At 27.4% G+C, this 19691-nt stretch overlaps 10 protein-coding genes across 10 annotated transcripts; 5 read left to right on the forward strand and 5 right to left on the reverse strand.

Moving 5' to 3' along the window:
- On the forward strand, positions 1 to 572 carry ENU1_154440 (hypothetical protein; the record flags this gene model as incomplete). Its single annotated transcript, XM_008860685.1, has 1 exon — positions 1 to 572. A coding segment is annotated over one exon (572 nt), but the record flags the coding sequence as incomplete, so codon positions are not given.
- Positions 573 to 712: 140 nt separating this feature from the next.
- On the forward strand, positions 713 to 1411 carry ENU1_154450 (hypothetical protein; the record flags this gene model as incomplete). The annotated part of the gene is made up of 1 exon (XM_008860686.1): positions 713 to 1411. One exon carries the CDS (start codon positions 713 to 715, stop codon positions 1409 to 1411), a length of 699 nt encoding a protein of 232 aa, XP_008858908.1.
- Positions 1412 to 1460: 49 nt separating this feature from the next.
- ENU1_154460 (chromodomain-helicase-DNA-binding protein, putative) lies at positions 1461 to 6344 on the reverse strand (the record flags this gene model as incomplete). Its single annotated transcript, XM_008860687.1, has 1 exon — positions 1461 to 6344. One exon carries the CDS (start codon positions 6342 to 6344, stop codon positions 1461 to 1463), a length of 4884 nt encoding a protein of 1627 aa, XP_008858909.1.
- Positions 6345 to 6730: 386 nt separating this feature from the next.
- On the forward strand, positions 6731 to 7477 carry ENU1_154470 (hypothetical protein; the record flags this gene model as incomplete). The annotated part of the gene is made up of 1 exon (XM_008860688.1): positions 6731 to 7477. The coding sequence occupies one exon, from the start codon at positions 6731 to 6733 to the stop codon at positions 7475 to 7477; it is 747 nt and encodes a 248-aa protein (XP_008858910.1).
- Positions 7478 to 8129: 652 nt separating this feature from the next.
- On the forward strand, positions 8130 to 9332 carry ENU1_154480 (leucine rich repeat protein, BspA family protein; the record flags this gene model as incomplete). The annotated part of the gene is made up of 1 exon (XM_008860689.1): positions 8130 to 9332. One exon carries the CDS (start codon positions 8130 to 8132, stop codon positions 9330 to 9332), a length of 1203 nt encoding a protein of 400 aa, XP_008858911.1.
- Positions 9333 to 9358: 26 nt separating this feature from the next.
- Positions 9359 to 10063, reverse strand: ENU1_154490 (TBP interacting protein, putative; the record flags this gene model as incomplete). The annotated part of the gene is made up of 1 exon (XM_008860690.1): positions 9359 to 10063. One exon carries the CDS (start codon positions 10061 to 10063, stop codon positions 9359 to 9361), a length of 705 nt encoding a protein of 234 aa, XP_008858912.1.
- A 118-nt stretch (positions 10064 to 10181) lies between these two features.
- On the reverse strand, positions 10182 to 11251 carry ENU1_154500 (hypothetical protein; the record flags this gene model as incomplete). The annotated part of the gene is made up of 1 exon (XM_008860691.1): positions 10182 to 11251. The coding sequence occupies exon 1, from the start codon at positions 11220 to 11222 to the stop codon at positions 10182 to 10184; it is 1041 nt and encodes a 346-aa protein (XP_008858913.1). The 5' UTR covers positions 11223 to 11251.
- Positions 11252 to 11467: 216 nt separating this feature from the next.
- Positions 11468 to 13108, forward strand: ENU1_154510 (diphosphate--fructose-6-phosphate 1-phosphotransferase; the record flags this gene model as incomplete). The annotated part of the gene is made up of 1 exon (XM_008860692.1): positions 11468 to 13108. One exon carries the CDS (start codon positions 11468 to 11470, stop codon positions 13106 to 13108), a length of 1641 nt encoding a protein of 546 aa, XP_008858914.1.
- Positions 13109 to 13406: 298 nt separating this feature from the next.
- On the reverse strand, positions 13407 to 14111 carry ENU1_154520 (MTA/SAH nucleosidase; the record flags this gene model as incomplete). Its single annotated transcript, XM_008860693.1, has 1 exon — positions 13407 to 14111. One exon carries the CDS (start codon positions 14109 to 14111, stop codon positions 13407 to 13409), a length of 705 nt encoding a protein of 234 aa, XP_008858915.1.
- Positions 14112 to 14773: 662 nt separating this feature from the next.
- Positions 14774 to 17518, reverse strand: ENU1_154530 (hypothetical protein; the record flags this gene model as incomplete). Its single annotated transcript, XM_008860694.1, has 1 exon — positions 14774 to 17518. The coding sequence occupies one exon, from the start codon at positions 17516 to 17518 to the stop codon at positions 14774 to 14776; it is 2745 nt and encodes a 914-aa protein (XP_008858916.1).
- Between the last annotated feature and the right edge of the window lie 2173 nt (positions 17519 to 19691).

The following is a 19691-nucleotide window of genomic DNA, read 5'->3' on the forward strand; positions in this document are numbered from 1 at the left end:
CCACTTTACTTTTATCTTTTCTTCACTTTTTTTTAAGTTATGGTCCTGCTTTTATAGTATTATTACTATTTATTGGACTTTCACTAGCTGCAGGTCTTTATGTCTTTTCGTTATTTGTTGAAGAAAAACCATCACATGCAAGAAGTATTATTAAATACTTAATTATTGGAACTATTCTCCAAACCTTGTTATGCCTTCGATTTATTCCATGGTATGTTGTTATTGTGAATCTTATTTCACAAGCTATTTATTTTATGTTATGCAAAGATGTTCCTTATATTAGTTATAAGTCACCTATTTTCTTTGGAGGGTGTGTTGCTGCTGTGTTATCTCATTTAGTGTTTGCTATTCATTTCCTCTTGTCTGAAGAATGGCATTTTTGGAGATTATTATTAATTAATATTTACACTTTATGGACTGTTCCCTTGTTGTTATTGGCGTCTGTAGTCATTGCTCCAGAGGCATTGGTTGGTTCAGGTGAAGGAAAAGAACTAGAGCATCGAAGTTTGTTCGCTCGAGTTTTAAAAGCAATTTTTGGAAGAGCAACTGAATGGGTTGAATCACTTCAATAAAAAACAAAAGTTATTTAAATTTTTTGTTTGTTTTATGTTATGAATATCATACATTGTTAATTTTTTTGTATAAAACGATTTTGATTGATTGAAACCTGAGAAGATATAAACTGCAAATTAACTAAACTTACAATTACAAAATGACAGAAACAGAAAAGACACTCAATTTGTTAATTCAAACCTTAAACGAGCTAAAAAAAGAAGTAAGAGAAATGAATAATAAAATTTACCAAGTAGAAGAGAGTATTGAAGTTCTTACTGTAGAGATGAGAAGAAACCAAGTTGTAAATGGCAAATCAAGAAGGTTTTATGAAGAATTTTTAAATGTTTTAAAGAAATGGACTGGTTTAGAACATTTTGATCTTGTTTTTGAATATGCTGTAGATGGTTATGACCGTACAAAGATATATAACCAAATCGATAATAAAGAACATGTTATGATTATTGTGCAAGATTCTCACAATAATATTTTTGGTTGTTATCAAAATACTAAAGCCATATTAGATGTAAATGAAAATGATTCATATGGGGCATATACTCAAGCAAAACCTGATGATTTCTTTGTATTTAGTTTAAATAATAATCATCAACCAGAACCACAAATTGCAAGAAAGAAAGAAACAGGATATGCTATTAAAATGTACCCGATTGATAATAGTAGTTGGATTCTTGGTGCTCATTGTTGTTTTTATATTGGTTCTAAAGATAATTCATTTATCTCTCCAAAAGTTAAAGAACAATTTACAGTTCCAGCAGATTTTGTAGCAACGTCCTTCAATGATACTGTTTATCCTCATACATTTTCCTTAGCAAATATGGTTATCCTACACTGGAACTAACTTACTTAATTATAAAAATTAATTCCTTTAGAAAACTACAATAATTGAATTAATTGTTATCTGGTTTTTGTTCTTCGTCACTCTGATTTTTTATATCACCTTCATTTCTTTCATTCTCTACTTTATTTTCTTCTTCCATTTTTTCATTCTCTACTTTATTTTCTTCTTCTATATTTTTATTTTCTTCTTCCAACTTTTTATTTTCTACTTCGATATTTTCTTTTTCTATTTCATTTTCTTCTACTTCCATTTGGACTTCTTGTTTCTTCTTTTTATCAAACAGAGAAATTAATAGTTTTATTTGTTTAGTCAACACAGGGTTTGTTGGAAGTTCATATGATGTTTGAATTGACTTAGGTTCTTCATCTTCTTTTTTCTCACTTTTTTCTGATTGATTTTCTAACAATCCATAGAACATTAACGATTCATCTTCTTGTATTAATTCTCTACTTTCAAATCCATATTTTAAAAATCCAACTAACAACTCATGGTCACATTGCTCTGTCCACCAATTAGTTAAATGAACTCCAGAATGTAATTCTGGTATTTGTTTTTCTGGACCAATCAATTTAAGGAATCTATTCATATATTTTAATTTAGACTCCCATTTCTTTACACTTTCTTCTATCCATGAAAAGTCATCTCTTAATGAATAAACATGTCCCTGTTTCAGTATATCATCTCTTCCACCTTTTCTTACTCGTTTAACAAAATGATATTGTTCTAATAATTGTGTGAAGTATCTTTTATTTACACTAATTTTATCTGCCATAGCCGCACATTGTTTTAAGAAAATAATTGCCATACTCCTTAATTCATCCTGTTCCCATTCCATACCAATACCTGATTTCTCTCTAATAACAGTAAAGTCTACTCTTCCTACATTTATAATTTCTTCATAAAACTTCTTTTTTATTTCTTCTGGCATGTCAGCTTTTTTTAATCGTTTTCCTTTCTTTAATTCTTCTTCATCTCCATCAATAGGAATAAAAATATTCTTTCTTTTCTTTCTAGAGAATTTTAATGTATCTAATGTAGTTTTTAATTCATCAACAATATCTTCAGTAATCAAATCTTCTTTTGTAAGTAATAGTTCAATACATTTTACAATAGTATCTCTTTCAGGAAGAATATGTCCTTTAGCCTCATTGTATGCTTCTACTATAGAGTCAATGTGTTGTTTCATTTCAATGATAAACTCTTCTAAATTTTGTTCAAGCCACACAAGTAATTCTTCAGTACTTAGTTCAAAGGCTTTCTCTAAATCTCTAAATAATTGACCAGGAGTTCTTAATTTTGGTAAAACTTTCTCCCAAAAATGTTCATCATTTAAGTCAATAACATCTCCTGTTTCTGAAACAAATGTAGCCTTAGAAAAACTACTTGAAGCTGCAACTTGGTCTCCTTTCCATACGACTTTAGATGTTCTTTTCTCCATAATTTGGTCAATATCTTCTTCACAGAAATTATTGTCTTTATCATCATCATCTTTTAATAAACCATATGCTCCATATTTTAATAAAGAAGTAATATCTTCTTTACTTAATTTTTCACTTTCTTTATTAACCTCCCCAGGCGTATTATTAATATTTGATAAAATAGCTTGATCTAATCCAAGTTTCATTGATGCCCTTTCAAACATATATCGTTCATATGTATTTTTACTGACTAACCTATAAACTTTAACTTCTTTCTTTTGACCAATTCTATGACATCTAGCTTGTGCCTGTAAATCATTTTGTGGATTCCAATCAGAATCATAAATAATAACTGTATCAGCTTCACTTAGATTAATACCAATGCCACCAGCTCTAGTACATAACAAAAATACAAATCGCTCTCCTTTCATAAATCTATCAATAGCATTTTGTCTATCATTCGACCGAACACTACCATCAAGTCTTTCATATGTATATTTCTTATAACTAAGATATTTTTCTAATATATCTAACACTCCTTTTAGTTGACTAAATATTAATACTTTATGTCCATCTGCATTCAATTTAGGTAATAATTTATCTAACAACACCATTTTACCTGATGACTTGATTAACTCTTGGGCAAATGACTCAGGGTCATCTGGATTAGCAATTTCTTTTTCCTCAACGCCAGGAATCAAAAATGGATGATTACAAACTTTTCTTAATTGGATCATCAAATTTTGTAAATGAGGGACATTAGACCCAACACACCCTTTATTTAAAAATTCTCTATTTTTATCATATAATGCACGATAATATTTCTTTTGAACTAAAGTTAACTCTACTTCAATCAATATCTCTTCTTTAGGTGGAATAGATTTTTCAACATTTCCTTTAACTCTTCTTAATAGATATGGTTGAATTTCTGTTTGTAATGCCTTCACTCCGTCAGCGGTTTTAGCATCACCAAATTTTTCATGGAAATTTTCTAAAGATGGGAAGTTCTCTGGATTAATAAAATTAAGTAATGTCCATAATTCATCAATATTATTTTGAATTGGTGTTCCAGTTAATAATATTTTATGATATGATGGTATTTCTGTTAATGTTTTATTTAATTTTGAACTTTTATTCTTTAATCGTTGTGCCTCATCAACAACAGTAACTTGCCAATGTATTTGAGATAATATTTCATAGTCACTCATAATCATTTCATATGTTGTAATTAGTGCATGGAATTTAATTTGTTTAGATATTTCTTTCTCATCTTTATTTAAGTAAAACCATTCATAGTGTTGAATTAATTGTCGATTTTCTTTAGTCCCTAAATACACAACAACATTCATATCAGTCCATTCATTAATTTCTCTTCTCCAATGTTCTAGTGTAGACAATGGAGTAACTACTAAAAATGGTCCTGGTAATTTTTGAAATGATCTCAAATGTTCAAAGAAAGCCACTACTTGTACAGTTTTTCCTAAACCCATTTCATCTGCTAAAATACATCCTTTTCCTCTACACCAATTAAATACTAACCAATTTAATCCTTCCATTTGATAAGAACGTAATGTATTATCATGCCTATAAGGGTGTTCTTGTACTTGCCATAGTCTATCAGGTAGTGGTGGTTCAACAGTAGATGGGTCTGGTGGAATATGAAACTTTTTATATTCATCTAATTTGTCTTGATCCTTAATTTCTGATTTCTTCTCCCATGTTGCTTCTAAATAAGATAATCCTCCTCCCCATTTCACTAAACAATATTCTTCTCCATTAATTTCTTTTTCAAATAAAATTCTTTCAACAAGTGTATATTCAGGTGGAAAAATATCATCCTCTTCATTATAGTGATACTTAGAAGCAAACCGTTTGAGTCGAGTTGGTTGAATAACTTCTGATAAGTCTTTTCCTTTCACCCATTCAACATCCCTGTAACTTCTGTTCTTATACTTTACCATAAATTCAGCTTCATCTAAATCATCTGATCCTTTCATAGATAGTATTTTCTCAACAACTTTCTCTGTTGTTGGTTCTTTAAGAAACTTTTTAATTGTTGTAGATTTTTTCTTTTCAGAATCAGATTCATATTCGTCTAGTTGCTCTTCTTCAACAATTTTAGCTGATTTTTTTCTATCTCTAAATGAATATTTTCTTGTTGGAATAACTTCCTCTTTTTCTTCTTTTACCTTTTTTTCCTTTTTTTCAATAACTCGTACTGGCATTACTTGTTTTGCTATTGAAGCTGCTTTCATTGATTGAAGCTTTGCTTGTGTTTCTGCTGGAATATCATGTCTCACAGCTGATTTAACCTGAGGTCGAACAACAGGTCTACTTTGAAACATTGAAGGTGGTGGTGGTCCTTGTAATGGATATTGCATAAACCTTCCATCAACTTGTACAGGATTAAACATAGGTCTAAATTGACATCTTTGCATACCCGAAGGAGGTTGTCCATTAGGAGTAACTCCAACTCTTTGTGGTGGTAACACAGTATGTACAGGTGCAAATTTAAGATAATTTCCTAATGGAACTCGTTGATTTATATTACCATTAAATGGTGCTCTAAATTGACCAACAAACTGTTGTGGATATCGAAATTGTGGTTGATGAAATCCTGGTTGTGGAGGAACAGCTCCTCCTTGTGGCACTCTTGGTATTGGTTGAATACCTTGTGGTGATACTGTAGGTTGTGGGATTGGTGTATTTAATTGTAATTTTAATGCATGACTTTGTGGTATTATTCCAGAAGCAGTCATTATTGGTTGAGGTTGAATGACTCCAGTTTGTTGTGATATGTTTTGGTTAATAATTCCATTTGGAGACTGTTGAACCTGTTGTTGAGGAATTCGTTGTTGAGAAACTATTCCATTAGGTGGAATACCCATTTGTTGAGGTGTGTTTAATACTAAAGAAGGTTGTTGTAAAGATATTTTTTGATTTTGTTGATTTATTTGTTGTATAGGTGGTTGTAATGGATTATGAATATGTTGTAATGACTGTTCTTGTTTTGTATGAAGTTGAATATCTTCTTGTTTAACTTTGTGATTAAGGTCATTCGTTTGAAGATTTTGCTCTTGTGTTGTTTCTTCTTTGATATCTTCTCCATCAATTTTAGACACTAAAATATTTTCTTCATGTTTTATTTGTTTTGGTTGAATAGGTTGTTCTTCATCTTTTTTAGTTTCTTGTTTAACACTTTCAAAAGAAGTAATGATATTAGGTTCTTGTTTAATTTTAGGCTGTGAATCAGGCTGAGTATTTTCTTTTAAAAGAAAATTAGTATTATTTCCATTTTCCTTTAAAACAGGTTGGCTAATAACATTTTCATCAAGTTGATTCTGAACAATTGCTGGGGGTATGTTATTAGATGTTGTAATAAGAATATTATCCTGAACTTGAAGGGAATCATTAGGAGTATTAGATGGTTGTATGTTGTGGTCTATTGAAACATCTTTCTTTTCAACTTGGTCACAAGATTGATTGATATCACCGTGTGGTGGTGATTGGTTCATAAACAGAAAATGGATGATCTCAATTTTATTTTCACTATAAAACCCTTTTCATAAAAACATTTCTCAAGTGCCTTTATATCTTATCCTCATTGGTCTCTATGCGTTATATCCACTTTTTCTTTTCTCTATATTCTTTTCTTTCTAGTTAAAACAACAGTATTTTCAATAATTTATGTTGAATTACGTTTTTTGCAATTTCCTTCAAAAAAACCCTAAAAATTTCTCTCTTTTCCTTATCAAATTTTCATTATCTTTTCATCCTCACTCCTTAGATTCTTTCCTTTTCTTTCTCTCTAAAAATTTATATTTCATTTTACTAAAATACAAGAACTAATTGAAATAGTTTTTTTTTACTATTAAAGATCTTAATAATCATTGTTTATCTCATGTCCAAATTCGCATTTAAAAACCTTGAAGAACTTAAGGGTATTGTTCAAATGATTGAAAAAACAAATGCTGACTATATTCCTTTTATATTAGATCAAGACTCATTAAAGATACAAATGATTAATAGTTCGACCACAGTATATTTCTCAGTTGAACTTAAAGAAGAGTTATTTCACTACTTAACATGTAAAGAAAGAATTCAATTTAGTGTTCCAAGTCAATTCTTCTGTAATTATATTTTAAAAACATGTCAAATTTCTTCTGAATTAACTGTTGAATTAAAAAAGAAGAAAGTATTATTCACTACTTACAAAAAAGGTTCTCCATTTACTTCAAGTATTCCATTAACATTATGTAAAAGTACAATTGAATTTCAACAACCAAAGAAAAAAGGAGATGCTCGTATAACAATGAAAACAAGTGAATTAATTAAATCAGTCAAAGTTGTTGCTGGAATGGATCAGCCACAAATTTCATTTAAAATACATAAAAATGGTAAATATGAAATTATTGGTTCTGGTAATAGTATTTATCAAGACTCAATTCAATATTTCAATGAAGATGGTGTTTTGGCTTCTATCAATTTGAAAGAAACATTTAATACTTCTGCTCTTCTTAGTTTTATTTGTGTATCACCTCCATTAGACTATATAACAATTTTATTTTATAAATCAGGCCCTACTTATTTTCAATATCATAATGCACTTCTTGATATAGTTGTTGTGATATCTAAAATGCGTGATTAGTGCTATTATTTTTTTAAAATAAAATTGTTTTAATTTAATCTTAATCTAATTAGAATTTTAGTGTTTTGTTCTTCATTCTTCTTTTATTAATTAATTCTTTTATTGTCTTCCATTCTTATTTTTGTTTTTTTTAATGATTTTTTTTACATAAAAAAATGAAGTATAACAAAAAAATTATAGTATTTTTTACTATATTTATAGTTTTAATTAGTCTATTAATAATACTTTTTTTAATAAAAGATAAAAAAAAGGGAATATACTTCAATGAAATAGATTTAATAACACTAATAAAAGTATTTTTGACTCTTTATTTTGGATTATTATTTATTATTATGTTCATTAAATCTAAAAAAATATTTCAATATATTTTAAAGTAATTAACTAATTTTTATTAATTCATTTTGAATTCATAAAAATTTTCTAATAATATTAATACTTTTATCATTTTTGTGAACAATTTATTTGAAAAAATTATACCATCGAAACTAGTTGTTATTTATTAAGAACAAATCATCAGAATCTGTTAAACTAATGTATTGAATTAAGTAAAACAATTATCAAAATCAAATTATTTTAAAACAAAGAATATAATTTTAAATTTTTGTTATGTTGAGAAAACTAAAAAAGTTTATTTTCAGTTCTATTAAAACGAATGAAACTTGATCGATATTCTATGATGATAGTATGTAAATATTTTGAAAATGAAGAAGATTATATTGAGGTTATGTGTGTTTGTAAGAAATTTCAAGGAATAACAAAACAATTTCATTATAATCCAATACCAATATCAAGTTTTTCATTATTTCCAAATATTGAAACACAATACCTGTATGAAGATGGAGAAGAAGTATTAAATGGAATCATTAATACTGTTATTTGTTATAAAGTTTCATATAAAATATATAAACAAAAAAAGTGTAATAATTGTAAATGGTTAAATATTTGTTATGAACGTAGTGATAGAGAAAATAGAACTACTGAAATACCTAAAGAAGTGTGTTCATTAGGATTTGGATGTTTTGAACAAACGTTATTAGAACAACTGGTTATTCCAAATACAATTAAAAAGATTCAATCATATTGTTTTTATTCAAATAGATTTCTTACTTCAATACAACTTTCAACAAATTTAACTATATTACAAAATGATTGTTTTAAAGGATGTATTGCTCTTAAATCAATTATTCTTCCTTTAAAACTTCAAATTATTGAAAAAGGATGTTTTTCTTATTGTACCTCATTAACTTCAATAAAAATTCCTTCCCAAGTTTATTTCTTAGGTGATGACTGTTTTTCATTTTGTTCATCATTAAAAGAAGTGATACTTCCAAATACATTAACTTATATTCCAATAAATTGTTTTAATGAATGTATTTCTTTAAAAAAAATAGATCTTCCAATGTCAATTCAAAAACTAAATGATAGGTCATTTAGAAAATGTTTTAATTTAATAACAATTCAACTTCCATTTACTATTAATACAATAAAAAGTAGTTGTTTTGAATCATGTACTAATTTATTAAAAATAGACCTTCCATCATGTTTAACATATTTAGATGTTTATTCATTTTTTAATTGTATGTCTCTTCATTCAATTCATTTTAACACAACTTCATTAAAGTCTATTAAAAACTCAACTTTCTCTAATTGTTCTTCACTTCATTCTATTGATCTTCCAAACGGAATTATTGAATTAGAGGAAAATTCTTTTGAAAATTGTTGTAAATTATCATCAATTCATTTCCCTTCTTCATTAACTCATATTCAATCAAATTGCTTTCTTCAATGTACTTCTCTTAACCAGCATTCATTTCCCGTAACAATTCAATTAGACGATTGTGTGTTTGGTATCTAACCTTTTATTTCTAACAAAACAATAGTTCATTTCTTGCTTTTACCTCTACTTGGCTCTAATGACCTTTTTGGTTGATAGTCAATAAGTTTATCAAGTGTAAATCCATTTTGCTCATCAGTTTCAATTCCAAGAGTTTCATATAATTTACTGATTTTCATTCCTGATGACTCAGTAAGTAATTCTGATGCGTCTTTACATATTCTTTTTCTTTTTTTCCATTCTTTAACAAAAAACTCATTATCTTTTAATAACTTTGCTTTTTCTTTAGGGTCAATAGTTATTTTTTGATCCTTAAATTTCTTGTACTTCTCTTCTAACTTACTAACTTCTTCTGAAAGTTGTTTTAGTTGTTTTTCTAACTCTTCATTTGATAATTGCGATGAAAGTATTTTGTTTGTTTTTTCTTCTACCATTAATTCTTCTTTAGTTGTGGAAAGAGTAACCTTTAGTTCTTGCCTTTTATTTTCTAATTCTCTTATAACTTCTGGTGTAATGTCAGTTAACTTTGATTGGTTATACCAATAAATCTTTTGTTTTCCATTAACTTTTTCAATAAGATCCCCTTTTTGACTTAATTCTTCTAATATCCTTGTAACTTCAGCTAGTTTTACATCTCCATGCAAATTTTCAGATACTATTTTAGCGTTATAAGGTCGGTTTTGTTTTTGCATATATTCCAAAACAACTTTCTCACCATCTACTTCCTTTTTACCATCCTTTCTTTTTGACATGATAATTAAAAATATTTTAGATGAAGATTGGCTCTTTTCCGTTCGTTTTTGTCTTTTCGGAATTCCTCAAAAAAAAGATTTAATAAGAGATAATTAAAACAAATAAAATTATTCTTTGTTATCCCATATTAAGGGTATTTCCCGACCCTCTTGGATGAGCGTCTTTAAATTCATCCCACTCACGTTTTTCTTTTAACTTTTCATCATCATCATTTGAGTCATCATCTGCAGATGTATGGTCAGGTTCTTCAATAGGGTCTAGCATCTCATCTCTTTTTTCTGCTTCCCAGTCTTCATCAGTCATCATTCTACCATATTTGAACCTTGGATTAAATACATTTTTCATTATTTCAAGTTTCTCAGGTTTATACGTAAATTCTTTAACAACACCATTATCATTATTGGATTGTGCTGTAAAATACTCTTGATTTTGGGCTGCAAAAGTTTGTAATTGTTGTAAGTCTTGAACAGTTGGTTGTTTAGGAATAGTAAAAGTTTTAAATCCACCTCTTCTTTTCTCTGCTTCTTGGTCTTCTTTTTCTTTTCTTTTTTCAAACTCACCGTTAGCTTTCAATTTATTAATTTCTTTTAACATTGTAACTTCTCTTTTTTGATAACCAAAATTATCAATTGAATTAAGAATACATACTCTCAATAATGCTTTCCAATATTCTCTTTCATCTTCTTCATCTAATCCATCTCTTTCTTGTTTCTTTTTGATTTCTATATTTTTTAATACATTTTTGGCTTGTTGACTTTCTTTAAATCGTTCAATTCTAGTATTTCTAGCTTGTTCTGGTGTTTCACTAATACCATTAACCATATCAGTGATGTATTGTTTATTAATAAATCTTAGTCGTGCCATTTCATTAAGAAAAGAAATATAATGGGATTGAGATAATTCTAATGCCTGTACACGATTATCTCGTAATTTTCCATATAACTCTGCAACACTATAATCAATCATTAAATATCCAAGAGAGGATGTAGCAATATCATCATATTCTTCATTTTTACTTATTGCATATGTTTTTTCCTTTTTAATTCTATATTGTTCTAATTCTTTTAATGCATTGAATACTTCTTCATCATTTTTGACATTATCAAATGATTGTAAAAGGCTCATAGATAATACGTCTTTTTCATTTACTTTATCCATATAACCACTTAAATGAAATAATAAGTTCAAAATTTTTGGATTTTTCTTTGTCAGATGTCCTTTATTGGTATCTTTTCATCATTTTTCAGAATCTCTGCTATATAAAACATTTTTGAATTATAACTAATCACCCAAAATATAAACTTATAAACCTAATAAAAACCCTCAGAATCTTCGCCACGTTGCGATGATTTGCACTCTACTTAAATAGAACTAATACAGAAAAAAATAGTATCTTAATTTTTATGTCTCTTTCTGCTCTCCACAAATATAGACTTCAATATAAACCTGTTTTACCAAAACACATTGCTGATATAGATAATATTACTATTGAAGAAGGTGCTAAAACTCAATCTGCTGTTAACCAAAAAGAACTTTCAGAATTATTTAAACATACTTATGGACTTCCAATTTGTAAGATTGTTGCAGGTAAAAATGCTGATATTCATAGAGTTATTAGATGTGGTTTTATTCTTTCAGGTGGACCTGCTGCAGGAGGACATAATGTAGTTGCTGGTCTTTTTGATGGTTTAATGAAAGGAAATAAAGAAAATAAACTTTATGGTTTCAGATGTGGTGCTGGAGGAATTCTTTCAAATGATTATATTGAAATTACTGCAGAACTTGTTGACAAACATCGTAATACAGGTGGATTTGATCTTGTTGGTTCTGGAAGAACAAAGATTGAAACTGAAGAACAATTTGCTACTGCTTTTAAACATATTACAGCATTAAAACTTAATGCTATGGTTGTAGTTGGTGGTGATGATTCTAATACTAATGCTGCTCTTCTTGCTGAATACTTTGCTGCACATGGTTCAGATTGTGTCTTTGTTGGAGTACCAAAAACTATTGATGGTGATCTTAAGAATCAATATATTGAAACATCATTTGGATTTGATACTGCTTGTAAAACATATTCTGAGCTTATTGGAAATATTCAAAGAGATGCTATTTCATCAAGAAAATATTGGCACTTTATTAAGGTAATGGGAAGATCTGCTTCTCATATTGCTCTTGAAGCTGCTCTTGAAACACAACCAACATATTGTATTATTTCAGAAGAAGTTGAAGATAAAAAGATGACAGTTAGTCAAATTGCTTCAGAAATTGCAGACATTGTTGTTGAAAGACATAAGAAAGGATTAAACTTTGGTGTAGTATTAATTCCAGAAGGACTTGTTGAATTTATTCCAGAAGTTAAAGCACTTATTAAAGAACTTAATAATCTTCTTGCACACAAGAAAGAAGAATACTCTAAAATCACTGAATTCTCAGCTCAAAAAGCTTTTGTTTGTGAGAATATTTCTGAAAGTTGTGCTGCTACTTTCAAGAACCTTCCAGATAATATTGCTAAACAACTTCTTCTTGATAGAGATCCACATGGAAATGTAAATGTTTCAGCTATTGAAACTGAATCATTTGTATCAGGAATTGTTAAAGCTGAAATTGTTAAGAGAGGTATTAAAGTTCCATTTACTCCAGTTCATCACTTCTTTGGATATGAAGGAAGATGTGCATTCCCAAGTAATTTTGATTCTACTTATTGTTATGCACTTGGATATACTGCATTTATTTTACTTGCTCTTAAGAAAACAGGACAAATTTGCTGTATTTCAGGACTTCAAAAACCAGCTGAAGAATGGATTTGTGGAGGTGTTCCATTAACTATTATGATGAATATGGAACAAAGAAATGGTGAAATGAAACCAGTTATTAAGAAAGCTCTTGTTGAAATTGAAGGAAAGCCATTTAAATTCTATCAATCCAAAAGAGCTCAATGGGCATCAGCTGAAGACTTTGTATTCCCAGGTGCTATTCAATACTTTGGTCCATCTGAAGTATGTGATCAACCAACTAAGACTCTTCTCCTTGAACAAAATTAATTTAGACTTCTTTTTGTTTTAATTATTTTTTGTTAAATAAATATATTAAAATAATTAAATTATTTAATTAAAATATTGATTGTTGGGATGAAGTTATTGATTGGTTTGTTGAAACTGGTGGGTTTTGTGTAAAAATTTGTGGTTGTTGACTTTGTCTTGAGTTGGTTTCATGGGGAAGGTCATCAACGTCAAGTGTTAATTGTACAGGATTGATTTTAATACTAAACATCAAATTTCTTTTATAAGTTCTTCTTCCTATAAAAAAGATAATCAGAAAGAAAATAACAAAAGTTAATTATTAATTTACTATTAATTGTTCAATCATTCTTGAAACTAATATAGATGCATTATGTGATGCTCTTGATAAATAATCCATCATCTTTTCATGACTCTTACCATCTTCTGAAGGGACATCTGATAATGAACGAATTACTATAAAACGAATTCCTAATTTTGTACATGAATGAGCAACAGCACATCCTTCCATTTCAGCACAAACAATTCTATTATCAAATTTGTTTTGAATCGATTGTACCATTGGAGCTGAAACAAAAGCATCGCTTGTTCCTATAGTTCCATAGTGAATTGTTGGTAAGTCTGATGATGAACACTTAGTTGCAAGAGAAACAAGTTCTTTATCACTAAACCAACTCTTTGGCTCACCTAAGAGCTCACCGTAAGCAAATCCCAGTGGAGTGATATCAACGTCAGTATAAACTAACTCTGTACCAATAACAATATCAAGTGGTTTTTGTCCTAATTTCATTCCACCTGCACTCCCTAAATTAATAATAATGTCAACATTAAACAGGTGCTTTATAGTAGAAACTGATAATGCTGCATTAACCTTACCAACTCCACATTGCATAATAATTATTTCATTATACTTAATTTTTATATAATGGTAATGAATTCCACACTTTTCTAACATAGTTGATTGTGGGTATTTATCACAGATGGCTTGTAATTCTTCTTTCATAGGAGCTAAAATTCCAATGATCATGAATTAATCCCTTTTTATTATACTATTTTAAGTTTTTATTTTATTATTTTCAAAATTGTTGGAATATAAAAATATATCAATAAAATAAACCATTTATCTTTATATTAAGGTTATTTGAATATTTATTTTGTTCTAACTGAGTTTAATTAAAAGGATTATTCGTATTTATATAAGAAGATTTGAAACAACATTTTTCCATAGTTTATCAGTATCTGTCAGTGTAAAATTAACTATTTTGACAAGACTTTTATATTGAAAATATTAAGACTGTATTTTTCAAATAGATATTGATTATTCTAGCTATTATGTTTTTTTTTCAAAACATTCATAGTTGTTGTACTTTATTGATTTAATTAAAAGAAAGACTTATCAATGAATAGAAGAGAAAAGAAACTTAACAACTGTAGACATTCAAAAATTGAATCAGTATGAATTTATTCAACAATTCTTGAGGGAATTATCTTAGAATATTAATGGTATTGTAATAACGAGTTTCAAATATAAATGAATAAAAGAATAATAAGTTGAACTATTAGTACGTATGAATATGTTATTGTTACTTTTTAACTAAATAGTTTTAATACATTTTTGTATTGGTTTAAAAAAAAGAAAGACAAAATTAATAGTAAATACTCGTTATTTGTTAATAATTTTATATCTTTTTAAAGGTCAGAAATTGAATCTTCTTGGAATGCTTCATTAATGATTCTAAGTCTTCTCTGATGAATTTGTTTTCGGATTAAAATGACAATGATAATAGAAGAGATAATACAAAACGCAATCACAAAAATTCCAGAAAGTATGCCAATAATAATTTTACTTAATGGGGATGTGTCATTAACATTATTCTTTGATGGAATTTGTGTTACAACTGGATAAACTGTTCCTGGTTGACTTACTTGATTGCATACTTTCTTTGTATTTGGGTTATTTAAATAATCAGGAGTAGTCATTGAGTCTAAAACAACAAGTTCATCATCTTCATTTACTCCAGTTCTTACAAATACTAAGTCAATTTGTTGGTCAGGATCTAATTGTTGTGAGCAATAATCATTAACTTCTACACAAACAGTGAAATCATCAGTAATATATTCTTGATTTCCAATAGTAAGACCATCTCCCACAAGAAAAGCACTTCCATCATCATCACTTGCTCCAAGATCAATAGAAGGTAAATCAATTGAATCACCTTTTTTTGAGGTAAATCTTCTATGAGCATTAAACTTAAGTCTTGGAGGTAAATTGTTTTTTCTTCTTTTTCTTTTGGTTACTGACTTATCTACAGGGAAAATAATATTATCTTGATTTGGATCGTCATTTTGTGAATTTAATATATTTTGAACCTTAAAATTAAGAATCGTAACGTTTAATGTGTCTGGTGTTGAAACAACATTATCTGATGTTGTTGAATCAGATGTAACTGAAGAGACAGTTACTTCTTCACCAGAATCTGAAAGAACTTCTTTTGATTCAACACTCGTAGTAGCAGTAGTACTAGAGAACATTGTTTTAGCACATTCACTAGTTATACCTTTTTCTTCACAGTTGATGAGATATTCAAATTTTGAATAAATGCAATCTCCATAGCCTGTAGCATTTAATTCACCATTAAAGTATAATTTCCTACATTGATATTCATTAATAAAATCATATTTCTTTTGAAGTGCTAACTTATATAATGTTGATGAATAAACATCACTACCTTGAATTTGGCATGTAACAGTCTCTAATTCTCTTTCATTACAACTTGAAGTTCCACAACAATTAGGTGTTTCTTCATCTATTCCAGTTAATGTTGATAATGAGTATTGATAAGTTGTTTCAGAACAGACACCTGGATAACTAACGAATTCTTTAGTAATAGAAGAAGGGATACAAATATTTGAAACAAGAGTATCGTATTTATTAGTAAGAAGACTCCAATATTGAGCGACAATTCTTTGAACTAAATATTTATTTGAAATAGTGTTAATATTAATTAAACTAGCATATTGGTCAAATGATAAATTTTTCCAAAAAGAAGAATCAGAAAGTTGGTCTTGTTCTAAGACAATATTAATTTTATATTTCTGAGCATTAATTTTATAAGTAATACTAGTTCCTTTTAATTTTAATATTTTGTTATTATTAACTATACTAGCAATTTGTTTATGTTTTCCATTAACTGTTGTTGTCCAATTGATCATGAAATAAATATACATTCCATTAATTGATTTTGTTTCAATTTTTTTCATTCCATATGCTGTTTGAAGAGCATTTTGATATGTCTTTCCTTCTTTATTTATTTTTAACAATCCTTGTGAATATAAACTTGCTAATGGAATAGACATAGTTTTTCCAATATTTAATTGAAAATCAAATTCTGCTAATGATTGTTCATTTAAATTAACATCATTGTTAGTGTCAATAAAAACTTCTTTAATACAGTCATTTGGATATAATTGTGTTAATGCAATAGTTGATGGATGATACACTAATGCAGGGACATTATAAACTATTTCTATTGGTTCGACACTACAACTAGAATTGGGTGGGTCAGGGCTTTTAAATGAAAGTAATTGATAGTCAATATCAAACGACCTAATTCCAGAATATGTAAGTGCATAATGATCAACAGCAGCTATAACAGTTTCACCAATTTCATATTCTCTGGTAAATAATTGGAACTTGCCTTGATAACTATATGCCTTTTTCCCTGAAAAAGCAATAAAAATTGGGTCATCATTATTCATACTTACAACAGCTGAAATTGGTTCTTCACTAAATCCTGTTGAAAATGAAATTGGATTAATTCCTGTAACTGTCAATGAATCTTTAGACACACATTCCATTCCATCTTTTCTTGTTGATAGTGGTGGTGTATTTTGTGTAGTACAATATCCATTTCCTTTACTAATTATTGTATTAGCCGATGACATTAAGTTATCAACAACATATGAAACAACTGATGAATCAGTTTGAGTATAAATTATACAAAAAGAATCACTATCACAATTTATGTATCTAAACTTTTGTGCACCAGTCAGTGAAAAGGATGTTGATTTTTTAAAGTCATTGAGTTTGAGTACATTGTCTGTAAATGTAAAACTAAAAGTGTAGAAATAAATAACATGTGATTCTTGAGTAGCTAAAACAAAATGGGTATCAACATTACGTAAAAAAAGTGGTGTTCCAGAAATTGATTGAGTTTCAGTTGAAATAGTTTTAGGGCATGAGTATTGAATGTAATAAAATTTATAATCATTTAAATTAAACAATAATAATGATCCTTTATCAACAGAAGTAATTAAAAATTTAGATGTACGAGAATCAACAAAGTCATATTTTTGTTCATTAGAAAAAGCCCATATATTGGTTAAATTTTGTGCAAGATAATAAGAAGATTGCTCTGAAGTAACTTTTTCCATTGAACCAAATTCATTTAATTGAAATAACCTAGCGTTAACAAATGACAATAAAAAGTATAGAGTGATGAGCATAATCATATGGTAATTTCAAGTTGAGATTATTTAAAATGGTATTATTACTTTTAGTAAATAAAAAAACTCCTAATTTAGCATATTTTTTTTAATAGAATTAAAGAAGTAGTTTATTGACTTTTGTTCTAAATTAAGTTAATATTATTTTTTTTCTATAATTTTATTATTATTACAATTTCTTTATATTTATAAAGTTAAATTTAATTTTAATAATTACAACCTAAAAAAAGTTACACTAAACTTAGTATTTCAACAGTTTTATAACTTTTGTCATTTTAAATATAAAATAACTTCTCCAATAGGAATTACAGCAAATCCTTTTTTAAAAGAATAAAATTTATATATAAGATAAAGACACATACCTCCTACATTGAATAAAGAATATTTTGATAATAGATAATTTGAGGAGATGTTTGATTAAGTTTATTCTAATTTATATGGTTGGAAAAATAGTTTCATGATAAAATATATTAATAGGATTTTTATTCAAAAAATAGTAAAGTATTTTATCAAATTTAATCTTTTATAGTTTTTTATAGTTTTATTTGTTTATAAATATTTATTTTTTTATTGAATTACAAACGTTATTGATAGTTTATTGATAGAGTTAAAGTATATTCCTATATATTTATAGAACACCATCAAATCGGTTATTAATTTAAAAGTAAATTCTTTCAAATTTTGTATTAAAATAGATTTTTCCTTTCTTAGTATTTTTTTCTCAATTTTTCTCCTTCTTCTTTATTATTGCTTATTTATACCTTTTTATTCATAACCTTTTTCTGGTTGTATTAATTCATTTAATTTTATTATTTTACTTAATGTTAATTTTTTTGTTATTTGTTTAGACTAGAGTCTGAAGAAAGAAATGATAAAATAAGTAAATCACTAACAACACCTTTGGTGCGTTGTTTATATTCCAAGTTGTTATGATAATTTTCTACATATAGATATTTTTATTTTATATTTCTTTGTTGAACTCATTAAACTTTTTTAGTTATTGTTGTGTTTAACTTCTTGTAGTAGTTTTATTATTAGAGTTGATTACTTGAGACTTTTGATAATTTCAGAACTTTCAATTCTTTATCTAATGAAATAAATTCAATGTTTTGTTAACACTGGGGTATTTAATTTAACAAACGTTCTTTTTCTATTACACCATCATTAGAATAGTCCTTCATTTTCTAAGTTGTTTAAAGACATTAAAAGATGAAACTTTATTATTGCTTTATAAATATAATTAATAATAAAACCTTTAAAATATTAATACAACTTTTCTTTTACATACTTCATTGTTATTACAGTTCATTTTCCATTATTTTTGTAATTTTTGTTAATATATTTTATTGTAAAATAGTACCAATCTTTTATGTTACTGTTATTTCTGATTCCATGAAATAATAGCACTTGATGTAATATTAAATTTATTTATAGTGTTAATAATAGACTGTATATCTAACTATAATCAAGACAATAAAACAATAATAATAGTCATTAATTAATAAACTACAATTTTGGCTGTTATTTTTAACCGTTTATTGGCAACAGTTGATTTAATATTGAAAAATATAATAAATAATAAATAAACGCACTCAATTAATTTAATTCATATATTAATTCAAATTTCTCTAAATATGAATTAAATAGCAGTTATAATTAAATTTTGGTATTTAACATGTATTATATAAATTCATTTTACTTTTATCATCTCAATTGAGTCTGTATTAATTAATCCACTTATTGTAATTATAATTAGTATAGTTAATGCTATGTTCATTCTTTCAATTTTTCTGATATATTCCATCAGTTAGAATATATATTTACATTCTGTATGAATGTAATATTGATATTCTTATCTCAATCTATTGTCATAACAATTATAATTGCCCTTTCTTCTTCAGGTCTCTCACATAACTATCGGGTTTTATGTGAATTTTATCTTCTTGTTTCCTTACAACTTTTTGACTCATTACAATGATGATGTTTCTTTTCTATATTCTTTTTTGATTCTTTCATTCCACTAACACCATCTTATTCTTTTCCTCCATACTTCTTTTATAATGTTTCATCACATATAATACATATTTGATCTTCAATTCTC

Source organism: Entamoeba nuttalli, assembly GCF_000257125.1.
Source record: "Entamoeba nuttalli P19 unplaced genomic scaffold asmbl_6464, whole genome shotgun sequence".
Taxonomy (NCBI): Eukaryota; Evosea; order Mastigamoebida; family Endamoebidae; genus Entamoeba; species Entamoeba nuttalli.